Source organism: Ostrinia furnacalis, unplaced genomic scaffold (assembly GCF_004193835.3).
Source record: "Ostrinia furnacalis isolate ACB-3 unplaced genomic scaffold, ASM419383v2 OfSCF2804, whole genome shotgun sequence".
NCBI classification, from domain to species: Eukaryota; Metazoa; Arthropoda; class Insecta; order Lepidoptera; family Crambidae; genus Ostrinia; species Ostrinia furnacalis.
Genome location: NW_021133043.1, coordinates 272,576 through 295,025, shown reverse-complemented (window position 1 = coordinate 295,025; position 22,450 = coordinate 272,576). Strand labels below are relative to the sequence as shown.

The 22,450-nt window shown below is 38.8% G+C and overlaps 3 protein-coding genes across 9 annotated transcripts; 2 read left to right on the top strand and 1 right to left on the bottom strand.

The window, feature by feature from the left end:
• The first annotated feature begins 153 nt into the window (after positions 1-153).
• Hibch (3-hydroxyisobutyryl-CoA hydrolase) lies at positions 154-4,801 on the top strand. The gene is made up of 5 exons (XM_028309595.1): positions 154-339; positions 691-1,231; positions 1,312-1,586; positions 1,960-2,101; positions 2,726-4,801. Exons 2-5 carry the CDS (start codon positions 691-693, stop codon positions 2,869-2,871), a joined length of 1,104 nt encoding a protein of 367 aa, XP_028165396.1. The 5' UTR covers positions 154-339; the 3' UTR covers positions 2,872-4,801.
• Positions 4,802-6,404: 1,603 nt separating this feature from the next.
• On the bottom strand, positions 6,405-10,139 carry LOC114356434 (odorant receptor 94b). Of its 4 annotated transcripts, none has more exons than XM_028309604.1 (7): positions 8,748-9,283; positions 8,099-8,396; positions 7,573-7,669; positions 7,334-7,441; positions 6,769-6,873; positions 6,564-6,623; positions 6,405-6,465 (listed from the first exon to the last, which is right to left on the bottom strand). In XM_028309604.1, exons 1-7 carry the CDS (start codon positions 9,238-9,240, stop codon positions 6,424-6,426), a joined length of 1,203 nt encoding a protein of 400 aa, XP_028165405.1. In that variant the 5' UTR covers positions 9,241-9,283; the 3' UTR covers positions 6,405-6,423. The 4 variants fall into 4 exon arrangements, with proteins under 4 accessions (XP_028165405.1, XP_028165407.1, XP_028165408.1 ...); XM_028309606.1 differs by lacking the exon at positions 8,748-9,283 and adding an exon at positions 10,073-10,139 and having other exon boundaries at positions 6,424-6,465; XM_028309607.1 differs by lacking the exon at positions 8,748-9,283 and adding an exon at positions 9,968-9,975 and having other exon boundaries at positions 6,424-6,465.
• LOC114356433 (zinc finger and BTB domain-containing protein 17) lies at positions 8,347-21,031 on the top strand. Of its 4 annotated transcripts, none has more exons than XM_028309601.1 (9): positions 8,347-8,435; positions 11,573-11,719; positions 13,158-13,460; positions 13,549-13,620; positions 14,644-14,868; positions 15,147-15,307; positions 16,428-16,585; positions 18,385-18,537; positions 20,031-20,216. In XM_028309601.1, exons 2-9 carry the CDS (start codon positions 11,699-11,701, stop codon positions 20,180-20,182), a joined length of 1,245 nt encoding a protein of 414 aa, XP_028165402.1. In that variant the 5' UTR covers positions 8,347-8,435; positions 11,573-11,698; the 3' UTR covers positions 20,183-20,216. The 4 variants fall into 4 exon arrangements, with proteins under 4 accessions (XP_028165402.1, XP_028165404.1, XP_028165403.1 ...); XM_028309600.1 differs by lacking the exon at positions 8,347-8,435 and adding an exon at positions 20,718-21,031 and having other exon boundaries at positions 11,335-11,719; positions 20,031-20,206; XM_028309603.1 differs by lacking the exon at positions 11,573-11,719 and having other exon boundaries at positions 8,374-8,435; positions 20,031-20,511.
• Positions 21,032-22,450: the final 1,419 nt, after the last annotated feature.

Sequence of the window (22,450 nt, the reverse complement as noted above, 5' to 3'; positions counted from 1 at the left end):
ATGTGACTGCGTGCAAGTGCACCTGTGCACGTCGTGCACCATACGTGCACCTGCGTATATACCTGCACTTAAACAGAATCATAGTCGATATCATCGATTACCAAACATCTGGACTCTGTTGCAACCCTATTGCTTATTTGTCAACTGTCAGATGAGCTGTCATTTTTTACTTTGGAATCGCTCCGCGAGGCCTACCGGTTTTCGATTTTTTTATTTTATTAGCCTAATAACTTTAATCGTATGCAGTAAAGTTATTTACATATTAGTGAATGTTTAGTTAGAATCACTGTGCCCATTATAAGTGTTTTGTGTACAATTAATTAGCTCCAAACAATCGAGGTAAGTAGTGACGAAGTTTACACAGAAGGTAAAGCTGTTGAATATTACTATTCAGTGTGTTTTACATAGTGAGGATGTTTGTGTAATTGCTGCTTGGTATGTTTTAGCGTATAGTATTCAAGGTCGCGATATAAGACTTATTCAAACGATCTTGTTATCTTATCAGTGCCTAGTGGGAGTTCGCGATTTCAGGCGTCCGAAACCTTTGAACTTATAATTTAATGATCGTTGCTACTTCATTGTAGTTACTCAATGCAACCATGATGCAAACTATGTTAAAAAGCAATAATAATCGCACATGGGATAATTCATGTTGGGAACTTTTAATAAAAATAAAAATGTTTGTTTCAGATGTTTAAACTAAGCATAAACCTAACTAGAAGTACTTCTTTAGCTCTTAAGCGCACAATGTCTTCCCAAGAACCTGATGTTCTGTTTGAAACACTGAATAATGCTGGCATCGTCACACTAAACCGACCAAAAGCCTTGAACTCATTGAACACGTCCATGGTAACAAAATTGCTGCCCCAACTACAGCAATGGGAGAAGCAAAAAACACTAGTTATAGTTAAAGGTGCTGGGGAGAAAGCCTTCTGTGCTGGCGGAGACGTTAAAGCAGCAATCGATAAAGTAGAGGGTCCCAGATTCTTCAGAACTGAATATAATGTAAACTATGTTATCGGTAACTACAAGATCCCATATGTAGCGATTATCAATGGCATCACAATGGGAGGAGGCTTGGGGATGTCTGTCCATGGGAGATACAGGGTGGCAACTGAGAAGACTGTGATAGCGATGCCTGAGACAAAGATTGGCCTGTTCCCTGATGTGGGTGGCTCATACTTCCTGCCACGGTTGCAGGTCAACCTTGGGTTATACTTAGGATTAACTGGTTTGTATTTTTGCAATTCACAATGTAAATGTAAAATAATTTGATGAGAATTTAAAACTTTTTTCCATTTTAAATTATAGGGGACAGATTAAAAGGCAGTGATGTGGTAAAAGCCGGCATTGCCACTCATTACGTGCCAAGCAAACGTCTGCATGAGTTAGAAATGCTGCTGTCCCGTTGCACCAATGAGATGGAGGTGGACTCGTTAATCAACAAGTTCCACGAACCACTGGAAGAGTTCTCCCTGGCCCCACATATTAAACACATCAACTACTGCTTCGCGGCATCAACCATTGAAGAAATAATTGAGAGGCTTGAGAAGGTCCAGAACGACTGGTCGGTGAAAACATTGGAGGTTAGTTACTGTTCCATTTTATGATTATAAAGTGTTTTTACATTGAAAAATAATGCTAACTGCATGATAATAAATTATCAAGAAGCATTATCAATTATTCAATAATTTAATACCATCTCAGATTTTATTGATAAAAATAAGTTATGTAATGTTCTTGTGGAGTATAATATAATTAAAATGTTTTTACCAAACTGACTAAAGGCAAAGCTGCATACTTGCAAGCACACACACAAAAAATGCCGCATTAGTTCTTCTACTTTTGTTAATGGCGGTGAACTTTGTGTTTTTTCGCCACAGGGCAAAGGGTGCAAACTTTGAGGTGTGTTCTGTCTCTTCTATAACTTAAGTGTAGCAAAAGCTATTGTGTCCGCAGACGCTGCACCAGATGTGCCCCGGCTCGCTGAAGATAACGCTGCGAGCGTTACAGCGCGGCGCACAGCTGGAGCTGGGCCAGTGTCTGCGCATGGAGTACCGCCTCGCCTGCCGCGCCACCATGAACCACGACTTCCCTGAGGGTGAGTCATGACAATACGGCCATTTTGTTGTTCAGAACACCAGGTTGAGTGATTTTGTGACGTGGTTGTACTCTTCTCTTAGGCCCAGAACAGACGGTGAAACGCAACTGCAACGAAACTGCAACTGCTAGTTACTTTTGAGTTGCATCTAAGTTTCTGCCATAGCGTCCGTTGAGAGACCACACATGACGCGACCAGTTTGAAACTTTCAGTTTCAGTTTCATTCATCAGAATCATCACAAAGTTGCAGTTTCGTTGCAGTTGCGTTTCACCGTCTGTTCTATCAATGGTAGAATCTGATAGACTTTGTACCTACATTTAAGATCATTACCATATTCTTGGAAATAAATGTTATCTTAACTTACGCCTTACCTGCCCTGCCCTGTAAACTTTGAAAAATCACTGGCTACACATCCTTAAAAGTTAACGAGGGAGAAAGCTGGTGGTGGGGGCATAATGCATTAGATTTTTGTTGAAAAATAGTGCATTAAATCGTTATAAAATGACACACAGTGTTTAGCTTCAAGTTTGATTTCAGTACACGAGATTATTTCCAATAACTTAAAACTCCAATCCGATTTGCTGATGTTTTAGATATTTGACTATCACACTTTTCCTCAACAGGCGTTCGCGCACTCCTCATCGACAAGGACAACGCGCCCAAGTGGCAGCACAAGACCCTGGCAGAGGTTGACGACGACTACGTGGAGAGCTACTTCAAGAAGCTGCCGCAAGACCAGGAGCTCGTCTTCCACGACGCCAAGCTGTGAGCCAGTTTCACGTTACGGGCGGGTGCATTTAGTACGTTGTCTCGCAAGAACTGACTGAACCGTCGTTTGTTTTCATTTGAGTCATGAAATAACGTGATAGAACAAACTACACTCGCGAGCAAAAATATGGAATCATCCTATTTGTTTCGAGCGATCACAAAAACTAAATGACTAATAGAAGACAAATAAAAATGGTACCATTTTAAAGGTAATATTATAAACTTTAAATTGATACCACAGATACATGCATAGTCATTCAGTTCTTAAGATCGCTCGGAACAAAACACAAGGTGGTGATTCCATATTTTTGCTCGTAAGTATATTTGGCACTTGTAAAGTGCTTTGAATTTGAATCAAAGTAACCGCATATTATGATGCGTATTTTTGAAGCAATCGAACGATACTGCGCACAAAAAATTGGTCCATTCCTATTGAAATTCTTCCTATTGGAATCACATGAGTCACGAATTCTGGTAAAGTTCCAAAATACTGAACTGTCCTATCCATGACATTGACAGTGGGGCGCCACCGTCAATACCGGATCGCTGGTTCCGATTTTTGCCATGTTGGAAACCATATAGTTGAACGATGGTAGCGCCCCCCTGTCATTGAGTTTGGTGGGACAGTTCGGCGTGGGTTATCTATAGTAAGTATAGGTGTGATGTCACAGTGACGCTTTTAGTTTCATTTATCCTAAGACGTCAGATCAGAGGAGGTATCATGTCAGATCTTGTGAAACAACTTGATGTAATGATTGGTGCATTGTAGTTTAGAAATAAGTAGAAAAATTAACTACTTTCTCATATAATTGAAGTAAAAAGTATATTTTGAAATCAATTTTCGTACTTATAATGTAATTATTTGAATTTATACATTATTTACTTCATAGATTGCTATTTACGTTTAGCAAAAAAAATATGATTCGTAAAAATTAAATGTTCCATAAAAACAACACAGTGTCGTGTCGTATAGCATTACGTCTATGATAATAATATAAGTGTAATAAAATATGATTGTAGTTAGCATCACAGTTGGCAATTAGTTAAATGAGCGGGATCCGGCGTGAGAAGTATGCCCTCGCAACTATTTAAACTGTGTGTCAAATAACCGGTAGATTTACATCGTCATTGGTTAAAGAACCTGGAATTGGATTATTTGAGACAAAGGGATTATCTTTAATTAGTAGTATAGCCATAGTAGCTTAGTCTTTGGTGGTGGTCATTGGTAAGGTTCAAGTTGCATTATGCTGTTATGAGCCATTTCTTGATATTGATAGCCATTTAGCTGTATCTAAATATAGCAAAATCGTGGATCGAATAGTATCGACAGTTTCGACAGAAATGAATACTTATAATACAAAGTGCAGCCTGGACCAAAGTATGTGAATAATAAATTCAAATTAATCTATTTTTCGCGACATCGTAATATGTGCGAAGGATTGCTATTCACGAACCGGAATATGTCAATTTACATACATTCGCTCTTCTAGTCTTCATCGGTCTTGTTACTGTTTTATTGCAAAACTTATATTATGAAAACTTATCATAGACTCATAACGACTCACCGAGTTGTATAGATAGAGATAGTGTGAATGAGCCTTTGCATTAAGTTACAACTTCCCTAGAACTAAGTGCAATTCTTTTTATAGATTTATTCAATTAAATATCTCATTCGAGTGCCTGTAGTTAATGTCAACGCAGACAATAAACAAGATGCATTTATTTTTATGAACTTTTGTAGATATCTACGTCATATTTTGTGTATGGAGATATTTTATAAATAGCGGTGAGTGTCTCGATGCTGTTTTGATACTGGAAATGTTATTTAATAGAAAAATTACGTAAAATTGTTATAGCTGAAAGATGATGAAAAAATGTGATATTTTTATTGAGTTGGCAATGTTGAATGAATAAACCACGTTTATAATGTGTATACGGATTTATTATTTTACTACACTTGGCATCAAATACAGTACACACCTTACAGTATGGTGCTAGATAACCAGCCCTCTATGGTGTTCTACTCGTATTTTATTACCAGTAAAATTATTAAAACAGAACGGAGAAAGAATACTGAATAAGATAATTTAACAATCTGAAACCAAAAGTAATTAAAAACGTAGGTAGGTACCTATAAACTGTTGACATTTAAAAGTAAACCGATTATAATATCTGGCTCGAAGGACCATAAGTAAGCGACCAAACACGTTCCTTTACTAAGGTGTACAGAAGACAGCACATCAATCTAAGAATACCTACATTTCTATTGCAAAATCACCTCTATTTCTCACTGAGAACATAAAAAGTCACTGTGCATTTAGATTTTTCGACCCATCATCGGAATCTTGTGTGACTCGGACTTTCAGTGGTCGCTCAACAATATCAATGCGCGCTTGTCCCTCCTTCAGAAACCGGGATAAAAACTATGTAAACTAGCAGCGATTCCATACGGAATGGAGACGTGATTGCTTACTATAGATATGGGTTTCATGGGAAGGCTCAAGGTCACCCATAGGGTGATAGAGCGTGCTATGTTCGGAGTTTCTCTGCGTGATCGAATCTGAAATTTGTCAAGTGGTGTGAAAAAAATTGTCAATTAAGTGGTGTCAAAAAATTGTCAAGTGGTGTCCATAGACCGGAAGACGCAATGAGGGCAGGCCTCCCACTAAGGACCAACGATCTGTCTGGTGAAGGTCGCGAGAAGCACCTGGATGCGGTGCAGGACTCTTTGTGGAAATCCTGATGGCCTTTGTCCAGCATTGAACGTTTGTCTAAAACGAATAAATGATTCGACGATAAAAATTATTTTTATGTCGCCGATGTTTGCCTGTGCCGTTAAGCTGAATCAAGCCAAGTCAAGTCAAAAAAACAGTGGGGTGGGGATGAATGAATTAATTTCATCCCCACTCCTCTGTTTTTTTGACTTGACTCGGCTAATTTCCGCATAGTGTAAATCCGCCATATGGTAGGGCAGCGGTAGACTCGCATGCTGTTATTGTTGAGGGGGTAGATTGTAGTCTTTGTAGGTAGGGTAGACACAAATAAATGACAATTTTATTTAGGTGCAATATAATTAGTTTATAGCTAAGGATAATTGCAGCTCCTAACTCCTAAGACCTTCTATTTTTTCGGTAAGTAACCCTTCTGTTATTTAAAAGAAGCATCAATTATAATTACTAAATAATTTTGCTTGTCTAATTGCTATAGCGTCTTTATTTAATAACGTCAATTTACCATTAATTATCCCCTATCTGAGCCAATTTACAGTAACTACTTCGTAACAATTAGAAAATAGTTATCCAATTTGTCACTTGATCACGATGTTTGATTGCTTAATAAGGGCAAATTAAGAAAATTTCCCGTATTAAGTAATCAACTCAACCCCTTTTCGCTGTTGAGCTACGTTACGTGTTATAATACTAACTTTTGCCTGCGGCTTCACTCGGATGAAAATCTGAATAACGTTACAATGAAATGTTTTATTTCAGAAATGTTATAATCTACTCTAAAATAACATAAATGAAGAGATTTTTCTTATTTTTCTCATTAATTTTCAGTATAGAACTGAAAAAACGGAGTATGCTGATTTCACGATCTGAAATGAAATTGAAAACGTTTATGTAATGTAGGTTAACAATAAGAGAACTTAAAATTTCAATAAAAATGAAATGTATCAAAGTTTATCACACCTACCGAAAGGTAAGCGGGATAAGAAATTGTTATCACCCCAAGACCTTTGATCATCACGGGTCTCTGTAAAAATAACAATGATATAAAAATCTGAGTGGGAAATCTTAGCTACAAAATCTTGATTTTTGCAACCTTTGGAGGTAGGACTTAGTTACTGTCATTGTTGAGGGCATCATCATTCATAATTATCAAAAAGCAAGTAAATTACCTGTGCTTGCAGCATGGCAAGTGCCAGCAGCTTCCGAGTGCCAGTGGTGGAGGCTTGGCAGTTCTGCCAGCCGGACCAGTACATGTCCGTAGACAGACTTGCTGCCTGAAAGCAAAAGCACAGCTTGTCTAAACGTCACCAACATTTCAGTCTTGTCTTAAGTTCAGGGACCTAGACTAAGTAGTGGCACTTTTTGATTGCTCCGAAAATCGAATTCCTTCACGGAGCATACAAAACGCCGAAGCGAATGCCTTTCAAAATTAGATCGCCAAGATTTTCCACTATCTAGGGGGGCAGAACCGCGGGCATCGAGATAACTAAGTCTAAGCACAGAATAATAATAAGTGTCTAAGTCTGTCGCCATAACAACAATGTTAACAGCATTGTTGTGTTCCGGCAGTTAGAGGTAAGATAGCCAGTTCCTCCGTGGTTGAGGATTCCGGGCGAAGCTCGCTTCCACCTTCGGCCTGATCGTCACTTACCATCAGGTGAGATACAGGCCAAGAGCTTCCTCGTTGTGTATAAAAAAAAAAGTAATTAAAACTTTAACCTAAATATAAAATACCTCGATAGTGATGTCTCCGCCAGACCACATTAGGAAACCAGTGCTGAGTAGCATCGCAAGTCCAGTGAAGATCGTCGCCAAAACATTCCCCAGTGTTCGCTCGGAGCTCTGAGGAACAGTAAAACTAATGACATATTGGGTACCAAATGCTCAGGTAATTTGAAGGACCAAAATGATCCCTGAAGAAATATGCCAAATAAAAAAATGTTTATCTACTCGCAAACTGTAGGTACACTTACCACCATCTGGAACAATAATAAGACTATGACGTAGGTGTTCAATATTATTTGGGCCCCGAAAATTGGACCGAATGAGGCTTGGGCTAGTTCGATGCACCTGAAAGACACATCAAGTGTTTGATTTATATTAAACTTTCATGTTACATTTCTTACTAAATTCTCAATATTAATATTAATAATATCGTTTTAGGCCGTCTCAAAGAAACCCGAACACTGTTAGTGTAGTTTGTCGGACTGACTGTACCACGGACAAAAATATTGTGCAAATGCGGGTGGGTGAAGAAAATTCATCGCGCCCGAGCAGACAACGCCGCATCTCTTCAGTCTGCCCGCGACCATCACTCGTGCAGCAACCGAGTCGAACGAAACATCGGGAAAGAAATACCTTTTTATATTTTTAAAAGTGCTTGTGTGTTGTCAAATCCCGTGATAGAGAGAATTTAGTGTTTGTTTTATTTTTTGTAGCTAGTTAGGTATGGCCACTCACTCCTAACTATTTAACACAATTTTTTTAATACTTGCGTACTTGAGAGTCTTCGCGTGAAGTTGGATCCCAACTTTAAGAGATTCTTCATATTTTTTTTCCTTCTCTATTGGACTCAAGTTTTGTTCGAAGACCTTACTGAGGTTACGGAAGTAGTTTCCCAAGTTCTTATACTGGTGTTCAAGTGCGACTATTATGCTTATCATAATTATGAAGGCTCCAAACACTCGGGACATGAAGATCCACCAAATGACGTAGAACATGATCCGTGCCATACCAGCCAGCGTGCTTCTGTCTCCTACGTCAGGCCACGCAGTAACCACCGTCGTGAACGTTGCATCTGAAATAAACAACTTTCCATGTATTGTGACCAATTTAGGTAAGTAGGCATGCTAATTTTGAGTTCTATAAAAGTACGAAAATTGCCCCTTAAGTAATAAATGTAGCTTTGCAAAAACTTGCAGGCAAATTAGGTTTTTGTAGATAACATTTTTTTGTCTTTGAATATGAGTTCAGTCAGATTGACTGCAGTGTGGGTAAATTCACGTTCGGAGGAAAGTTTCAAAAGTGATTTTATACGGTAAAACGGGCCGTATTGTATTGTTTGAGTATTCAATATAGTATTTACCTAATGGACAGAGCTAACTGCAGGATATATCCTTCGTAGTAAAATAATAAAGTAAATCTTTACCTGATGAAATTGAATTAGCGAGTGCGTCAATCCCGTAAGATACAATGGATATGATACATAGACCTACTAATGCAGTCGCATAAATTATGGCTTTTCTAATAGTGTCTTTCTCAATTTTTTCGTCATTGGCTTTTTCTTTAAGGTCCAAGCAGAGTAGATACACCAGTTCTTTTAACTTTTCCCCGTGGTGAGTCAGGATCAACCGGTAACTGGCTAATATGGGATGAGAGATACAAAATACCAGCCTATCGGAATGCTGCTTTTCATTCAGATTCTGCTGGGTATAAAACGCCCCCCATTCCGTAACCACAAATACGTAAGTCGTTACGTTCATTATTTTCGTGAAAGAGTCGTAAAAAGTAATGAATGATTTGGAAAATATGAAATCCTTTGACCAAAAGTTTGGTAATCCGAGGAGGTATATTAGCCGACAGACTTGAAAAAAGAATCTTGAGATTTTGTTTGTCTCGTCGGAAGTTCCTGGGTTCTCCATTGCACGTGAAATTAGTGCTACTCAAAGTAGGTGATAGCCGCGTATGGCAGCGCTAGATGTTGTACTATCAATAATTATTTAACCCTATCAAAACCGTCGATTAGGTAGGTAGAGTTAGATAATTGTTCTTATTATTTAACTGGTAGACAGGGTCGAATCGTTGAAACAAACTATTTTATTATTTATTTACGTAAAACCTAGTGTCTGCCCGAGACTTTGCTCGTGTGGATTTAGATTTTCATAACGATTTTCTTCTCTACTAAATCTTCTTAGGATTGAGTGAGCTTATCTTCTACGTAGGTAAATATTTTTTTTAAAGATCTCCTTTACTGGGTATTAAATTGACTTGATTATTATAATATTTACTTGAAAATGATTTCATGCAAACTGCACGAAGCCCTAGCATCTAAAATGAAAGAACAACGGTCTGTGACACTTTCTCTTGGCAGCAAAAGGGAAATGAAGATTCGGAATATGTGGGTAGTTGAACGGAAAGCATGGTCGATCTATAGTACCTAATGGACTTTAGTGTATAAATCTGGTGTTATTTTGTGTTTTAAAGTGCAGTGAGGTGATAAATATATTACATCATGGAAACTTTGCTCTGTGATGGAAACACTTCGAATTATAGCGCGCATTGAGTGTAGAATGGGCTGTCGTATGAACAACCCGCTTTGGTTGGACCTGATGGGGTCTTGAATCTTGTTTACGGGCACTACCTACTTACTTATAGGTACTCCGTACTCCACGAAAAGCAATAGAACTGTAAAGAAGCACCTAAAATAGGTATGTTCTATTGTTTCTATTAAATCAAAACTCAAAAAGCTTATACCCAGAGCCGTAAAATATCTCATTAAAAAAAACCTTGATAAAAAAACGAAAAACTTTTTCGTGACCACTTTTAGTAGATTTCTACTTTTTTGATAGATTTGAGGCAAAGAGAACGATGATTTAGTAGTGCGAAATCGTTTAGTAGATTTTGGTAGATAATTGGTATTTTTAGAACATTGTAATAAATGGTAGTCCAAAATTAAATTTTAACCGAGCCGAGAATCCAGGCCAGAAAAAAAGGAACTTTAGGGTCCGTTTATGGTCACTTTATGAAGGCGAACTAACTTGACAGTTCAATTCAATGCACACAAATGTTGCCACATATTGGCTAGTGTTGTTAATATCGACATAAAAAAAATTCAAACGTTCAAACCAAGGGTTTATTTTTAAGAAGTACTTTTAATTATCAATGAAATTAAACTTAAAACTTGTGTTATTAAATAGTACTAATTTTAAAAGTGTTATAATTATATCTTTGTTACGGTCAAAGTGATAAATGTGAAAATTATGAATAATCGCCAGTTATTATAAACAATCACCGCATGATTTGGTAAATGTGATTAATATGAGGTCATTTATGTGTGTATAAAACTAAATAGGCGGCTTAGGGGTGGCCCTTGGGCCACCCCCGCCGCACTTTAACCTATTTTTCACTTTAAATCAAAACATTATGTTATAGGCATCATGGAAAAGTAATATTATGCAAGAATCATTAAAAACTCATTATGCCAAATTAAATTAATATATTATTATGATATCAAAACGTTCAAAAGTTTGGCTGTACACGAGCACGTACACAAGATGTTGTTCTCTTTTATGAAATTTGTTAGTACTAAGGTTGAATTATTAAATAATCACTGTTAAAGGTGATTTATTTATCACTTTTACCGCAACTGTCGGTAATTATTCATAATAACCGGTTATTATTAATAATTTTCAATTTATCACATTAACCGTAACATCTAATACTAATATTATAAAGAGCGCTGGAAATTGCAGAAATTTTAAACCTGAAGCATCCATGCTATAAGTAATGAAAAATGACAAAAAATTATATAAAAATGTTATAAAAACATATAATGATGATGATAAGTTAATAAAAATACTGTATTTTGTTCAAATTATATGTTTTATCTTATGTGGTAGAATTTAAGTAGAATTTTAAATAGGTCTTGCTAGATTTTGGTAGATTTGAGCATCGTTTTTGGTAGATTTTCTGATGAAAAAGTGGTCACACTAGAAAAAAGGCTGTCATAAATGTCAAACTTTTTTTGGCAAATTTTTAATTTACCCACAAAAATTTGCCAATAAACGTTTCAAATTAAAATAAAATTATAAATCATTCCGTAGGTTTTAATGAATTACATTATTTGTGATTATGTACAGACTTAGATATCAACATATCCAATACCTTAGATCGAGGTTATGATTGGGACCTTCCAGTGGTTGTTTATCGACTGAACTTTGTTTTTTTGCTAAAATGCGAACGTATTCGCGCAAGCGGCCTGTCTACCAGGCGATCAAGGGTGTGTCGGAACTGTGTCGGCTGTGCCTGGGCCGCGACGAGGTGTCGGTGCCGATCTTCGACGACGCGGACCAGCTTTGCGCCGCCCTGTCGCTGCGTATCATGATCTGTGTGGGGCTGGAGGTGAGGCTATCATAAGTAAGCACCAGATTACTACCAATTTTCTTGGTGTTTAGCCTAGTCTGTAGTCATAGCTGTGTAAATAGCCAGTGCTTTTTTGTGTTAATTTTGCATGAGCAACTTTTTAACCTTTGTAGATTGGACATAGATTGTATTAACAGTTAAAATTTTTACTCTAAAGCAAGCGTACATTCTTATAACTGGTGAATCTTCATTTCTAAGTGGCAACATTCATTGACTCAATTAAGTAATTAAAAATAAATTGTCCTTCTTTGGAATTCCCACAGCTAATAGAGCATTCTGTAGTGATTACAGTAAATTTTTTGAGATAAGGGTCATTCCATAAAAATCTGTATATTTTCGACGTCATTTTGTCCGTAACTTTTTTAAGATGCTTTTGAATACTTTATTAGTGTAAATTATAGGTTATTAATTAATTATGTTATGTCTAAAAGGGCCAGTCATTTTATGCTTTATTTTAGGAGAAATTATAATTTTCAATTTTTTCATACTACATTACTCCTATATGACTTCTAATAAAGTATAAAACTTATAACCTTAACATTTACAGAGAAGTTAATATACATAATGTAGTTATTTTGTTATTATTACTATATAAAAAATATCATTCCCTAACTAGTAATTTAGTCCCAAGTGCCGTTTAAAGCTAGGGCCTGACGCTCTAGGGACTGATGATTTGGAGTAAAACTTAACACAAATGCAGATTAACTTTATATTATAAGATGCTTAATACGATGTGCCGAAAATAGCCAAAAAACCACACGTAAATACTATTAAATTATATACAATTTCCTATTGTAATCAATAAAGCTACTCAACTAGGGACTGACGAAGTGACTGGATTAACACATGTTTCCCCAACAACTGGCACGTTTACACTAATTCAAAAAACGGCTACCGCAAAGCCAGTATGGTCTGAGGATAACTTCGTATCGTACTTTAAACTCAACTAAATGTCATGCACTCTAAATACATATTAAAGCGCAAAATTATAAAATCAGTGCGTGGCGAGGGAATGACGCTAAAAGCTGTAGACTCTTTTTCAACTAAAGAAAATTGTAATATACATTTAAATAGATTATTCGTTAATTAAAACAAAGGATAAAGTTGATGTTTTTATAAATGTGGGTCCCAAAACACAAACTTTTGGAGTACGGACATGCCTAGGGAATGACGTTTTGGGTCGTTCAAAAGTAATTGAAGATGTTTTAAAAATAGTTTCAAAAAATATAAATGGGTGATGAATAAAGCACATTGCGAGCTGTTATTTAACAATTTTGGAATAAAATATTAACAAATATTTCATGTGAAATGTGGCGCGGACTAAGAGTTGACATATTTTTGTGGAATGACCCATAAATGTTTACGATTAGCATTAGTTATCCTAGTCCAAATACCTGAATATAATTTAATATTTTAGATGACTCGTGACAGCGATCTACCTAATGCAATATGCGTAGAATGTTATAAACAATTGGAACAGTGCTATACATTCCGTAAAAAGTGTGAAGTGACGTATCAAAAGCTGAAGGCTCATGTGTTGGCTATGAAAGGGAGACATCTAAACCCCACGGCCATGAAGACTATGGAAGCAGCTGACAGCGAGCCTTCTCCAGTTGAGAGCAACGAGCAGGAACAATTAGTTTTGACCTACGACGAAGCCCAGCAAATGCAATTACTCAATCTAGTCAATTCCAATAGTGTGCAGTTAGATACAACTGAGGTAAGGTCGATTAAGTTAGCAAGTACTCATTTTTATCTGTAAACATGTATAGTAAGTATAGACGTTAACAATCTTGCTTTATTCCCAGAACATATATGACACAGCAACGTTGGAAGTTTTATCAAATGAATTAGAGAAATCAACATGTGATGAAGTAAATGTATGTATGTTTTTTTCATGGATTACTAATGTTTGGCCAAAAAACGTTTCCCAAATTATCACATCGCAAACAACGTTTCGCAAATTTTCATTTGGCAAATTCTCATTTGGCAAAACAACTTATTGCAAACTTTTAATTCGCAAATGTCGTTTTTGGCATATTATTGTTTAGCAAATTATTGTTTGGCAAAGTATGTTTTGCCAAATGTTTCATTTGGCAAAAATATTTCACGATAAACTATTTACAAAACAATTTGATTGGTGCATAGAATGGAATACAAATTAGCTTGTGGTTATTATTTTGTTTAGTGGGTAGTTAATATAAATTTTTTTCTAAATAAATTTTCATATTTCATTCTTTTTATCGAAATTTACAAATTATTAATTAACAATAGAGATGATTCTAGCGCTCGGCGGCCGCTGCCGCGGCACGCTTCGCTCGCCTTCGCGCATTAAGGGTCACTGTTCTAACCTAACCTAACCTACTATTTTCTACAATACCTACTTTTTGCAACCATACTATTTTCTGCAATCTCTCTGTTTTACATAAAATTATTGTGAAAACCATGACCATGTGCCTTATGCTTTGATTTGTTACAATACCTACTTTTTGCAACCATACTATTTTCTGCAATCTCTCTGTTTTACATAAAATTATTGTGAAAACCATGACCATGTGCCTTATGCTTTGATTTGTGGGTAACGGTGGGTACTCGTAAGTATGTGAAGTGTCAATTTGACCAAGCAAATTATTTGGGATATAATATTTGGCAAAATAAAACATTTGCTATATAAACATTTGCCAAGTAAAATTAGGCCAAATGTTAATTTGACCAAATGAATTAGTTGCGAAAAGTACAGTTGCTAAAAGTTTATTTGGGAAATGAAACTTTGGCGATAAGTTGTTTGCGAAGTGAAATTTGGCGAAAAGTAATTTGGCCAAACGGAAGGATACCTTTTTTCATTCATAACATGTTTTTAATGTAACGTTTTGTTGAGACTAACCTTTTTGTTAATTCTCCAGACTGTTACAGTTGATGAATCGATACCGAACCCTAGTACAACTCCGTTAGAAATAGAAGAGAGCGCCTCTGACCTCTCCCTGATAATGTCCACGATGCTGCTGGAGCTAGGCGTTCTCGGGCAAGAGGGCGAGGGCCTGATCCTCGCAGACGAGGGCCTCAGGACTGTGGAGCTGGAAGGAGCAGATAACACCAAGGTCATACTGCAACTAGTAGAAGAAGACGAGGTTAGTAAGCAAGTCAGGTAGTTACAAATTGGCAGAAACATTATACAAGTAATTATAAAACATGTATAGAAAAAGATTGGGTATTCTCTAAAGAAGGAGAATATAATAATATTTATAATTGCAAATATTATAATTCAACTATCACAATGCCGTACACCATAAAAATGGAATACAGAAGTGAATTTGATAAGAAATCAAGAGATATTGTGTAATAGACTTGCTTGAGTGGAGTGGTGATTATCTTTAAAGCTAATGTATGTAATCCAATTTCTTTTCAGGAAGAAAAAGATGTACCTGTAGAGATTAATAAAAAAACCATAGAAGTTGAACCTTTATATACCTTAACTTTATTAAAGGAGGGTATAATAAAATCAAACAAACCAAGACAGCAAGCAAGCAAGACAAGTAAGACAAGCAAAGAAAAAGGGACTAAGGGAGAGTAAGTTACTGTAACGTTCAAATGAATTCTTCTTTTTACTGGCGAGATGCATTAATGTGTATTTTTTTAAACCTTTCTTCGTCGTTCATCTTAAATTTTATTTTCCTACCCACTTTGTTGTCTTGCATTTTATGCCAAATAAAGTTATTATTATTCTCCTGTGCATGCACTTTTCTAGTACGTGATTGATAGTTATTTTATTTTTAATTAAAAAAAAAGACCGTTGCCAGTGCCTGATTTGCATATGAAGATGAAGGCGGTCTTAGAGCCTTGCCACACTGGCGGATTGCAAACGTTTTCAAAGCGGAGCGGCGACCCAGCGAACACGTAACGTTTCCGTCTAGTTTTCGTCGCGTCACCGCTCCGCTTTGAAATCGTTTGTAATTCGCCAGTGTGGCAAGGCTCTAAGTGTCAGCGCAAATGGGCCACCGACCACAGCCACTGGTGGCCAGCGACGGCGACTTAACACACTTTTTAATATATTTTGTATAGGCGCGCCGCACACTTATCCAGTGGCGGCCACTCGCTACAGTAGTGTCCGCGACTCGCCACTATACAAAAAGTGTGTTAAGTCGGCGTCGTCGGCCACCGGGGGCTGTGGTCGGTGGCCCATTTGCGTCGAGCCTTAGGGCGTCGAGTAGTGATAAGTTTTCGGCCGTTTGGTGTAGTGGTTTGAAACGGACTACTATTCCGGAGGTAGCGGGTTCGATTCTCGCACTGTACAAACATTTGTGTGCATGAACATATGTTTGTATTGGACTGTGTGTTTTCTATGTATAATATTATGTATGTATTTACAAAAAAAAAGTATTTAAGTATGTTTATATTCGTTGTCTAGTACCCATAGTATAAGCTTTGAATGCTTAGTTTGGCGATTATCACACTGCACCGCGCTCCGCCGCGGTACGCGGGACGACAAATTTAATAATTGTATGCAAGTTCAGTTTGTATAGAAAACATGCGCGGCACAACACACTGACAACGCGTCTGCGCGCCGGATTCTTTATATGTAGCCACGCGGACCGCGGTGCAGTGTGATAATCGTCTTTGGGACTAGAAGCGCAGTGTAAAATGTCGTCGGATATTTATTTATTATTGATTAACGTCGGCGTGCCCCCAGCACGACGTGCCGCGTGTGCGCGAAGCGGTTCACGTCGCGCAGCGTGCTGGCGCGTCACGCGCGCGTGCACTCGGGCGCGCGGCCGCACGCGTGCGCCACGTGCGGCCGCCGCTTCGCGCAGCGCGCCGTGCTCAAGCGACACGAGCTCGTGCATCGCGGTACGTACTTTGTTTCATTATTTATTTTCGAATAGGTGATGAATAGACATCGGATTATATGCATTTGCATTATTGCAAATATGCAAACGCATATAATGCTATTTTTATAGCGTTATTGCATATTTTGGTACATTTTCATTGACAGTGCTTATTTTAGTATTTATACGTGTTAGACGTGTTGTACTTCGCCGCCGTCTCCACACCAAACATCAACACATCGCCCTCGCACGCACTGCGAGAGCGCATTGAGAGCGATCCGTACCAGTGTTGCCAGTCGGGTCTTGTCAGAAATTACCAGAAATATAAAAAAATGTAACCTTTTTGAATAAAAAGTAACCTTCATACGGGGGGGGTTGCGGAGCGAAAATGAATGACCATTCCATGAAGACCGAAAAGTGACCGGTCGTATAAAAACGTTTCCTGGATTTGCGTTTTATTATCGAAAAACATTCGCTAAAATTCATTTTTTTTAACAAACAATAAATCAAATTCATGTTTAAATGCAGTTTATGACATAATTTTTAAATTGTCACTATGAATATTTTTTACTATATTTATATTGNGGGGGGGGGGGGGGTTGCGGAGCGAAAATGAATGACCATTCCATGAAGACCGAAAAGTGGCCGGTCGTATAAAAACGTTTCCTGGATTTGCGTTTTATTATCGAAAAACATCGCTAAAATTCATTTTTTAACAAACAATAAATCAAATTCATGTTTAAATGCAGTTTATGACATAATTTTTAAATTGTCACTATGAATATTTTTTACTATATTTATATTGTCACAAGAATTACAACCAATAAGTACCTATATAATTAATTAATTATGTATTGTGAATATAAAGTTAATTCTAATAATGTTTGTTTGATTGTGCATATTTTGTGCATATTTCGCCCTTTTTTAGTGCATATTTGCATGCATATTTTGGCATTTTGATAGTGCATATAATCCGATGTCTAGATGAATAACAACTTAGAGTAGGCGCACACCGTTGATTTTTAGTTGGCCGATAGTTGCGCCCGATTTTAAATTGTATGAAGAAACGGCCAAATCGAATCGGCGTAGTGTGCGCACTCCCATACATGCCCATACTGATCAACTGCCCGACTAAACTTTCGGCCGACGAAAAATCGGTGTGCGCCTACTCTTAAGCAACAGGTAAACTAGTTATAGGTTCTCTCTCAGGAGTAAGTTACACAATACTTGAGGCTGATTATACGTACTTATTTATTGTGATTGAAACTATTCTACATGGTAACTAAGTTTTGAAGCACTGTGTTACATCATTATTTTTCTGATGGGGTTGAATTGTTTACACTTTTCCAATAAAATCGACCGAACTTTAAAATTTGCTTTCTACCCACAATATTTGGGTGGCAGAATTCAACACAAAATGACAAGTGCATAATTATTTTCATTCCTGCCCATCATTGGCGTACCTAGGATTATATGAGCCATTCGATTCATTCGAAGTGGTAGCTTAATGCCCGTTTTCATCCCTAATTTTTCTTGAAAACAAATGAAAACAAATCTTGCTGTGTGTTACCAAGGGGTATGGTAACACACAGCAAGGATTTGTTTTCAAAGGGGTCTCTTAGGGATTGATGGTGAAAACGGGCATAACACCCTGAGGGAAGGGGGGCACTAGACCATTCTGGGGGGGCCGGCTGGTCAGTGGGCACGGCCACGGCACGGCCGAGTATGCCAAGAACTACGTCTTATTTTTTGTCTACATACTTAATTTGAAAATTTTGTCGTAAACATAAATAAGTCTATTAAAGAGTCATGTGATTGCAGACAAGCGTCCGTTCGCGTGCACGCAATGCCCAAAGAGCTTCACGCAGCGCGGCGCGCTCGAGCAGCACGCGCGCAAGCACGCGCCGCCGCACGCGCGCGCGCTCGCGCTACACAGCTGCCCCGCCTGCGACAAAGTCTTCCTCTACGCCTCCGGTGAGTTGGCTATGCCTTCATCTTATTACACAGCTGCCCCGCCTGCGACAAAGTCTTCCTCTACGCCTCCGGTGAGTTGGCTATGCTTTCATCATCCGGCTTTTACCCGTGGTCCCCCCAACATGTCCCCCTGGTGGGTCCACGGGTAATTTTTTCTACCCGTTGTCCCACCGTTCTGAACAGTGTTTGCCAGTGGGTCTACGGGTAATTTATTTTAACCATGGTTCCACCGCACTAAATGGCAAACATTGCATGTCACCTAGGTATCTATAATATTATAAAAAAATCTATAATTAATTATAGAAAATAATTATAGGTAGGTACGGCACCATCATAGATTTATGACTTAATTCCTATGTTCATGTTTATTAGAGAATAAAGGATACATCGAAATTAATAATTGCAAGAACATTTTTTATAATATCTTCACATCACACATGTGGGTTAAAGTCACTCATATCCTACTAGGCAATGTTTGCCACTTAGTGTGGTGGGACCATGGTTAAAACACTGTTCAGAACGGTGGGACAACGGGTAAAAAAAATTACCCGTGGACCCACCAGGGGGACATGTTGGGAGGACCACGGGTAAAAGCCGTCATCATCATCATTTCGGCCACAGGACGTCCACTGCTGAACATTGGCATATCTTTTCATAACGGTTACTAAACCTTTGTTTGTCACCTGTCATCCGCTTTGCAATGGAGGGAAGTCGAACCTTAATTTCGAACTCCTGTTCTTCTGATTAATTTCGTTGCGGGTCCAATGACAGTTCAACTTTCCCCCGGGACAAACTTGACCTTCATTGGTTGGGTTTTTGTGGCGGTCAAGCTGTAGATCCTGGCTACACAGGAATTGCAGTGGTGGGAACGAGAGGTGGGAATAGTCAATTATTTCCACATCGCCCGGTTGGTAGCGGCATCGAGCACCTTCCTGCTACCTTCTGAAGTCATCGGTTCCCCTTGTGGATGGACGTTTTCTGGTATGTGCGGTCTATGCCTTCACTCACTGCTAGTCTTCGTTTCAACAAGTGATGGAGGCCAGAGACTACATTTTTCAGAGGGGTAGTTACTTTTCCCCTGCCACCTGCCACCCACGACCGGCAGTATTTCCTTCTACTTTCCCTTCTGTTAAATCAATAGTAGGGCGTTGATATAACTTCTGTAGCGCATTGCAAATGCGACTAAGGCCCAGAGCAGACGGTGAAACGCAACTGCAACGAAACTGCAACTTTCTGATGATTCTTATGAATGTAACTGAAACTGAAAGTTTCAAACTGATCGCGTCATGTGTGGTCTCTCAACGGACGCTATGGCAGAAACTTAAGTGCAACTCAAAAGTAACTAGCAGTTGCAGTTTCGTTGCAGTTGCGTTTCACCGTCTGTTCTGGGCCTAACACGCGTTAGTAGCGATGCTGTCGCTCGTTAGCGAAACGCGCGACAGCATTACAAAAAGTCTCCGTGACAGGACCTAAACCTAAGCCATCTCCCTCAGGCCTGAGCCGTCACATGCCGGTGCACACGGGACGGCGCTACCACTGCGCCACGTGCGGCCGGGCTTACTCAGACCCAAGCGCGTTGCGGCGACACGCGCGAAGACACCACACCCTCCCCGGGGAGACCACGCCCCCTCCGCCGCAGGACTGAGACAGGCGTATACGAAGCTCAGAGGTACACCAGTCGCCCCCTCCCCGCCCCTCAGCTCAGAAGTACACCAGCCGCTCAGAAGTACGCAGCTCAGAAGTACACCAGCCGCTCAGAAGTACGCAGCTCAGAAGTACACCAGCCGCTCAGAAGTACGCAGCTCAGAAGTACACCAGCCGCTCAGAAGTACGCAGTATTGAGGCAGGGGACTGAATGCAAACCGAGAGGTATGGACATCGCGCAGGCACCATGTTTGAGCATCACCTCGCTGCCGCAGGACTGAGACAGGCGTATAAGAAGCTCAGAGGTACACCACCCGCCCCCTCCCTGTCTCAGTCCCCGCCGCCGCAGGACTAAGGTGACAGGCGCCAAACGGAACCTAGAGGTAGGTACACCAACTACCTCGGCCTTCGACGCCCGCGCAAGACTAAGGCAGGGGTCTGAATGCAAACTGAGAGCTATGGACATCGCGCAGGCACCATGTTTGAGCATCACCTCGCAGCCGCAGGACTGAGACAGGCGTATAAGAAGCTCAGAGGTACACCAACCGCCCCCTCCCCGGCCCTGTCTCAGTCCCCGCCGCCGCAGGACTAAGGTGACAGGCCCAAACGGAACCTAGAGGTACACCAACAACCTCGGCCTTCGACAGCGGTCTGACTAAGGCAGGGGTCTGAATGCAAACTGAGAGCTATGGACATCGCGCAGGCACCATGTTTGAGCATCACATCGCAGCCGTAGAACTGAGACAGGCGCCGAACGAAGCTCAGAAGTACACCAGCTGCTCAGAAGTACGCAGTATTGAGGCAGGGGGCTGAATGCAAACCGAGAGGTATGGACATCGCGCAGGCACCATGTTTGAGCATCACATCGCAGCCGGAGGACTGAGGCGACAAGCGCTGGACGAAACTGAATAGCTCAAAACGAGGCAATACTAATGAATATGTGCAATACTATCGATAGTATTGTCGCTTTTGAATAAAAAGCTATCAATAGCTATCAAAAGCGATAGTATCAACAGTATCGATGGCCGTCGGCGCCCCTATCTCAGTCCCCGCCGCAGGATTGAGGCTAGAAGACTGAATGTGAAACCGACAGGTATGTCAGCGAGCTAATTGCTGTGCTCTTTGAAGAATGACTAGAGAGACACTGCTATGCTCTCTGCTGGTTGACATACAATGAGATGGACATCTGTGGAATGACAACCTATGTGATCACGTCTGGCATGAAAATTGTGTTCTAAAAGAAAAACCACTGATACTGACTCAAGAAAGTGAAGGATATGAATTTTGCGAATTAATGCATTTTATTTTTTCAAACAAGGATCGTCGTTTTCGCACAGTCAATGTGTTACCGTGTGCACAATTTTTAAAGCGATTGCAAACAGAGCACAGTGTATTTTAATGAAATCTGAACATAATGTTATTTTCATGGAATAATTACTGAAGATATACAACGAAGGTTATGGATTCAAGAACATAAAATGACCAATGTAAGTCTAATCAATTTCTTCACCTTCAATTTATATTTCTATTATAGCTAAATTATGTGAAAATAAATACTATATCAATTGATAAAAACCTCAAATGTCTAATAGCTAGAAATTTATTTATTATAAAAGAAAATTAAAACCCGTTTACAAATTATGAAGTATAATTGTGTCGCTTAACTTCAAACTCGGATAAATCCACTCTACCCTGTTCGGAGATATTTAATAAAAAGTGTTTATAGTCTTATTTTCATGAATTAAAAGGCAGTTTGTTTTTATTATGGCACTACTATTGAAATAAATGATCCTGTTTATTCATTTCAGTATTTAAATCACGCATTCTCCCAAAAATTTAATATTTAGTTTGGATTTACCTTCATTTGATATAATGGAATGCAATTTATCCAACTTTGAAAAAACGCAATGAGGATTTATCTAATTTTGATTTAATAGATACGGATTTATCTAGTTATGAAAAAACACGATTAGAGCTAGGGATGTGGTAGCACATGTGGTAGTGACGAAATCACGGTATACCTACCATCGACAGTCAAATTAGTAGCAGCAAACTGAATAGAATAATAAAACAAAATAAGAAAATCTAGTTTTTATTTTATAAAAATAGGAAGTACCCAATTTAATAATTTTAAACAAAATTCAATATTTCTTCAGTCATCTTTTTCAATTTCTTCTTCGTGAATTGGTCGCCCTATCACATTTTCAATATTAAGCATTTTTTATAATACATATTTCAATTCCACCAACAATGCCCATTATGCCCAATT

Bases quoted from the DNA above. Each gene is read 5' to 3' on its own strand.
- LOC114356433 (XM_028309600.1), top strand. From the start codon at position 11,552: ATGCGAACGTATTCGCGCAAGCGGCCTGTCTACCAGGCGATCAAGGGT. The intron at 13,621-14,643 runs GTATGTATGTTT...TTAATTCTCCAG, and splicing joins CAACATGTGATGAAGTAAAT to ACTGTTACAGTTGATGAATC. The intron at 18,538-20,030 runs GTGAGTTGGCTA...CATCTCCCTCAG, and splicing joins AGTCTTCCTCTACGCCTCCG to GCCTGAGCCGTCACATGCCG.
- Hibch (XM_028309595.1), top strand. From the start codon at position 691: ATGTTTAAACTAAGCATAAACCTAACTAGAAGTACTTCTTTAGCTCTT. The intron at 1,587-1,959 runs GTTAGTTACTGT...TTGTGTCCGCAG, and splicing joins GGTCGGTGAAAACATTGGAG to ACGCTGCACCAGATGTGCCC. The intron at 2,102-2,725 runs GTGAGTCATGAC...TTTCCTCAACAG, and splicing joins GAACCACGACTTCCCTGAGG to GCGTTCGCGCACTCCTCATC.
- LOC114356434 (XM_028309604.1), bottom strand. From the start codon at position 9,240: ATGGAGAACCCAGGAACTTCCGACGAGACAAACAAAATCTCAAGATTC. The intron at 7,670-8,098 runs GTACGCAAGTAT...TGTGTCTTTCAG, and splicing joins CTTCACGCGAAGACTCTCAA to GTGCATCGAACTAGCCCAAG. The intron at 6,466-6,563 runs GTAGGTGTGATA...ATTTCATTTCAG, and splicing joins CTTATCCCGCTTACCTTTCG to ATCGTGAAATCAGCATACTC.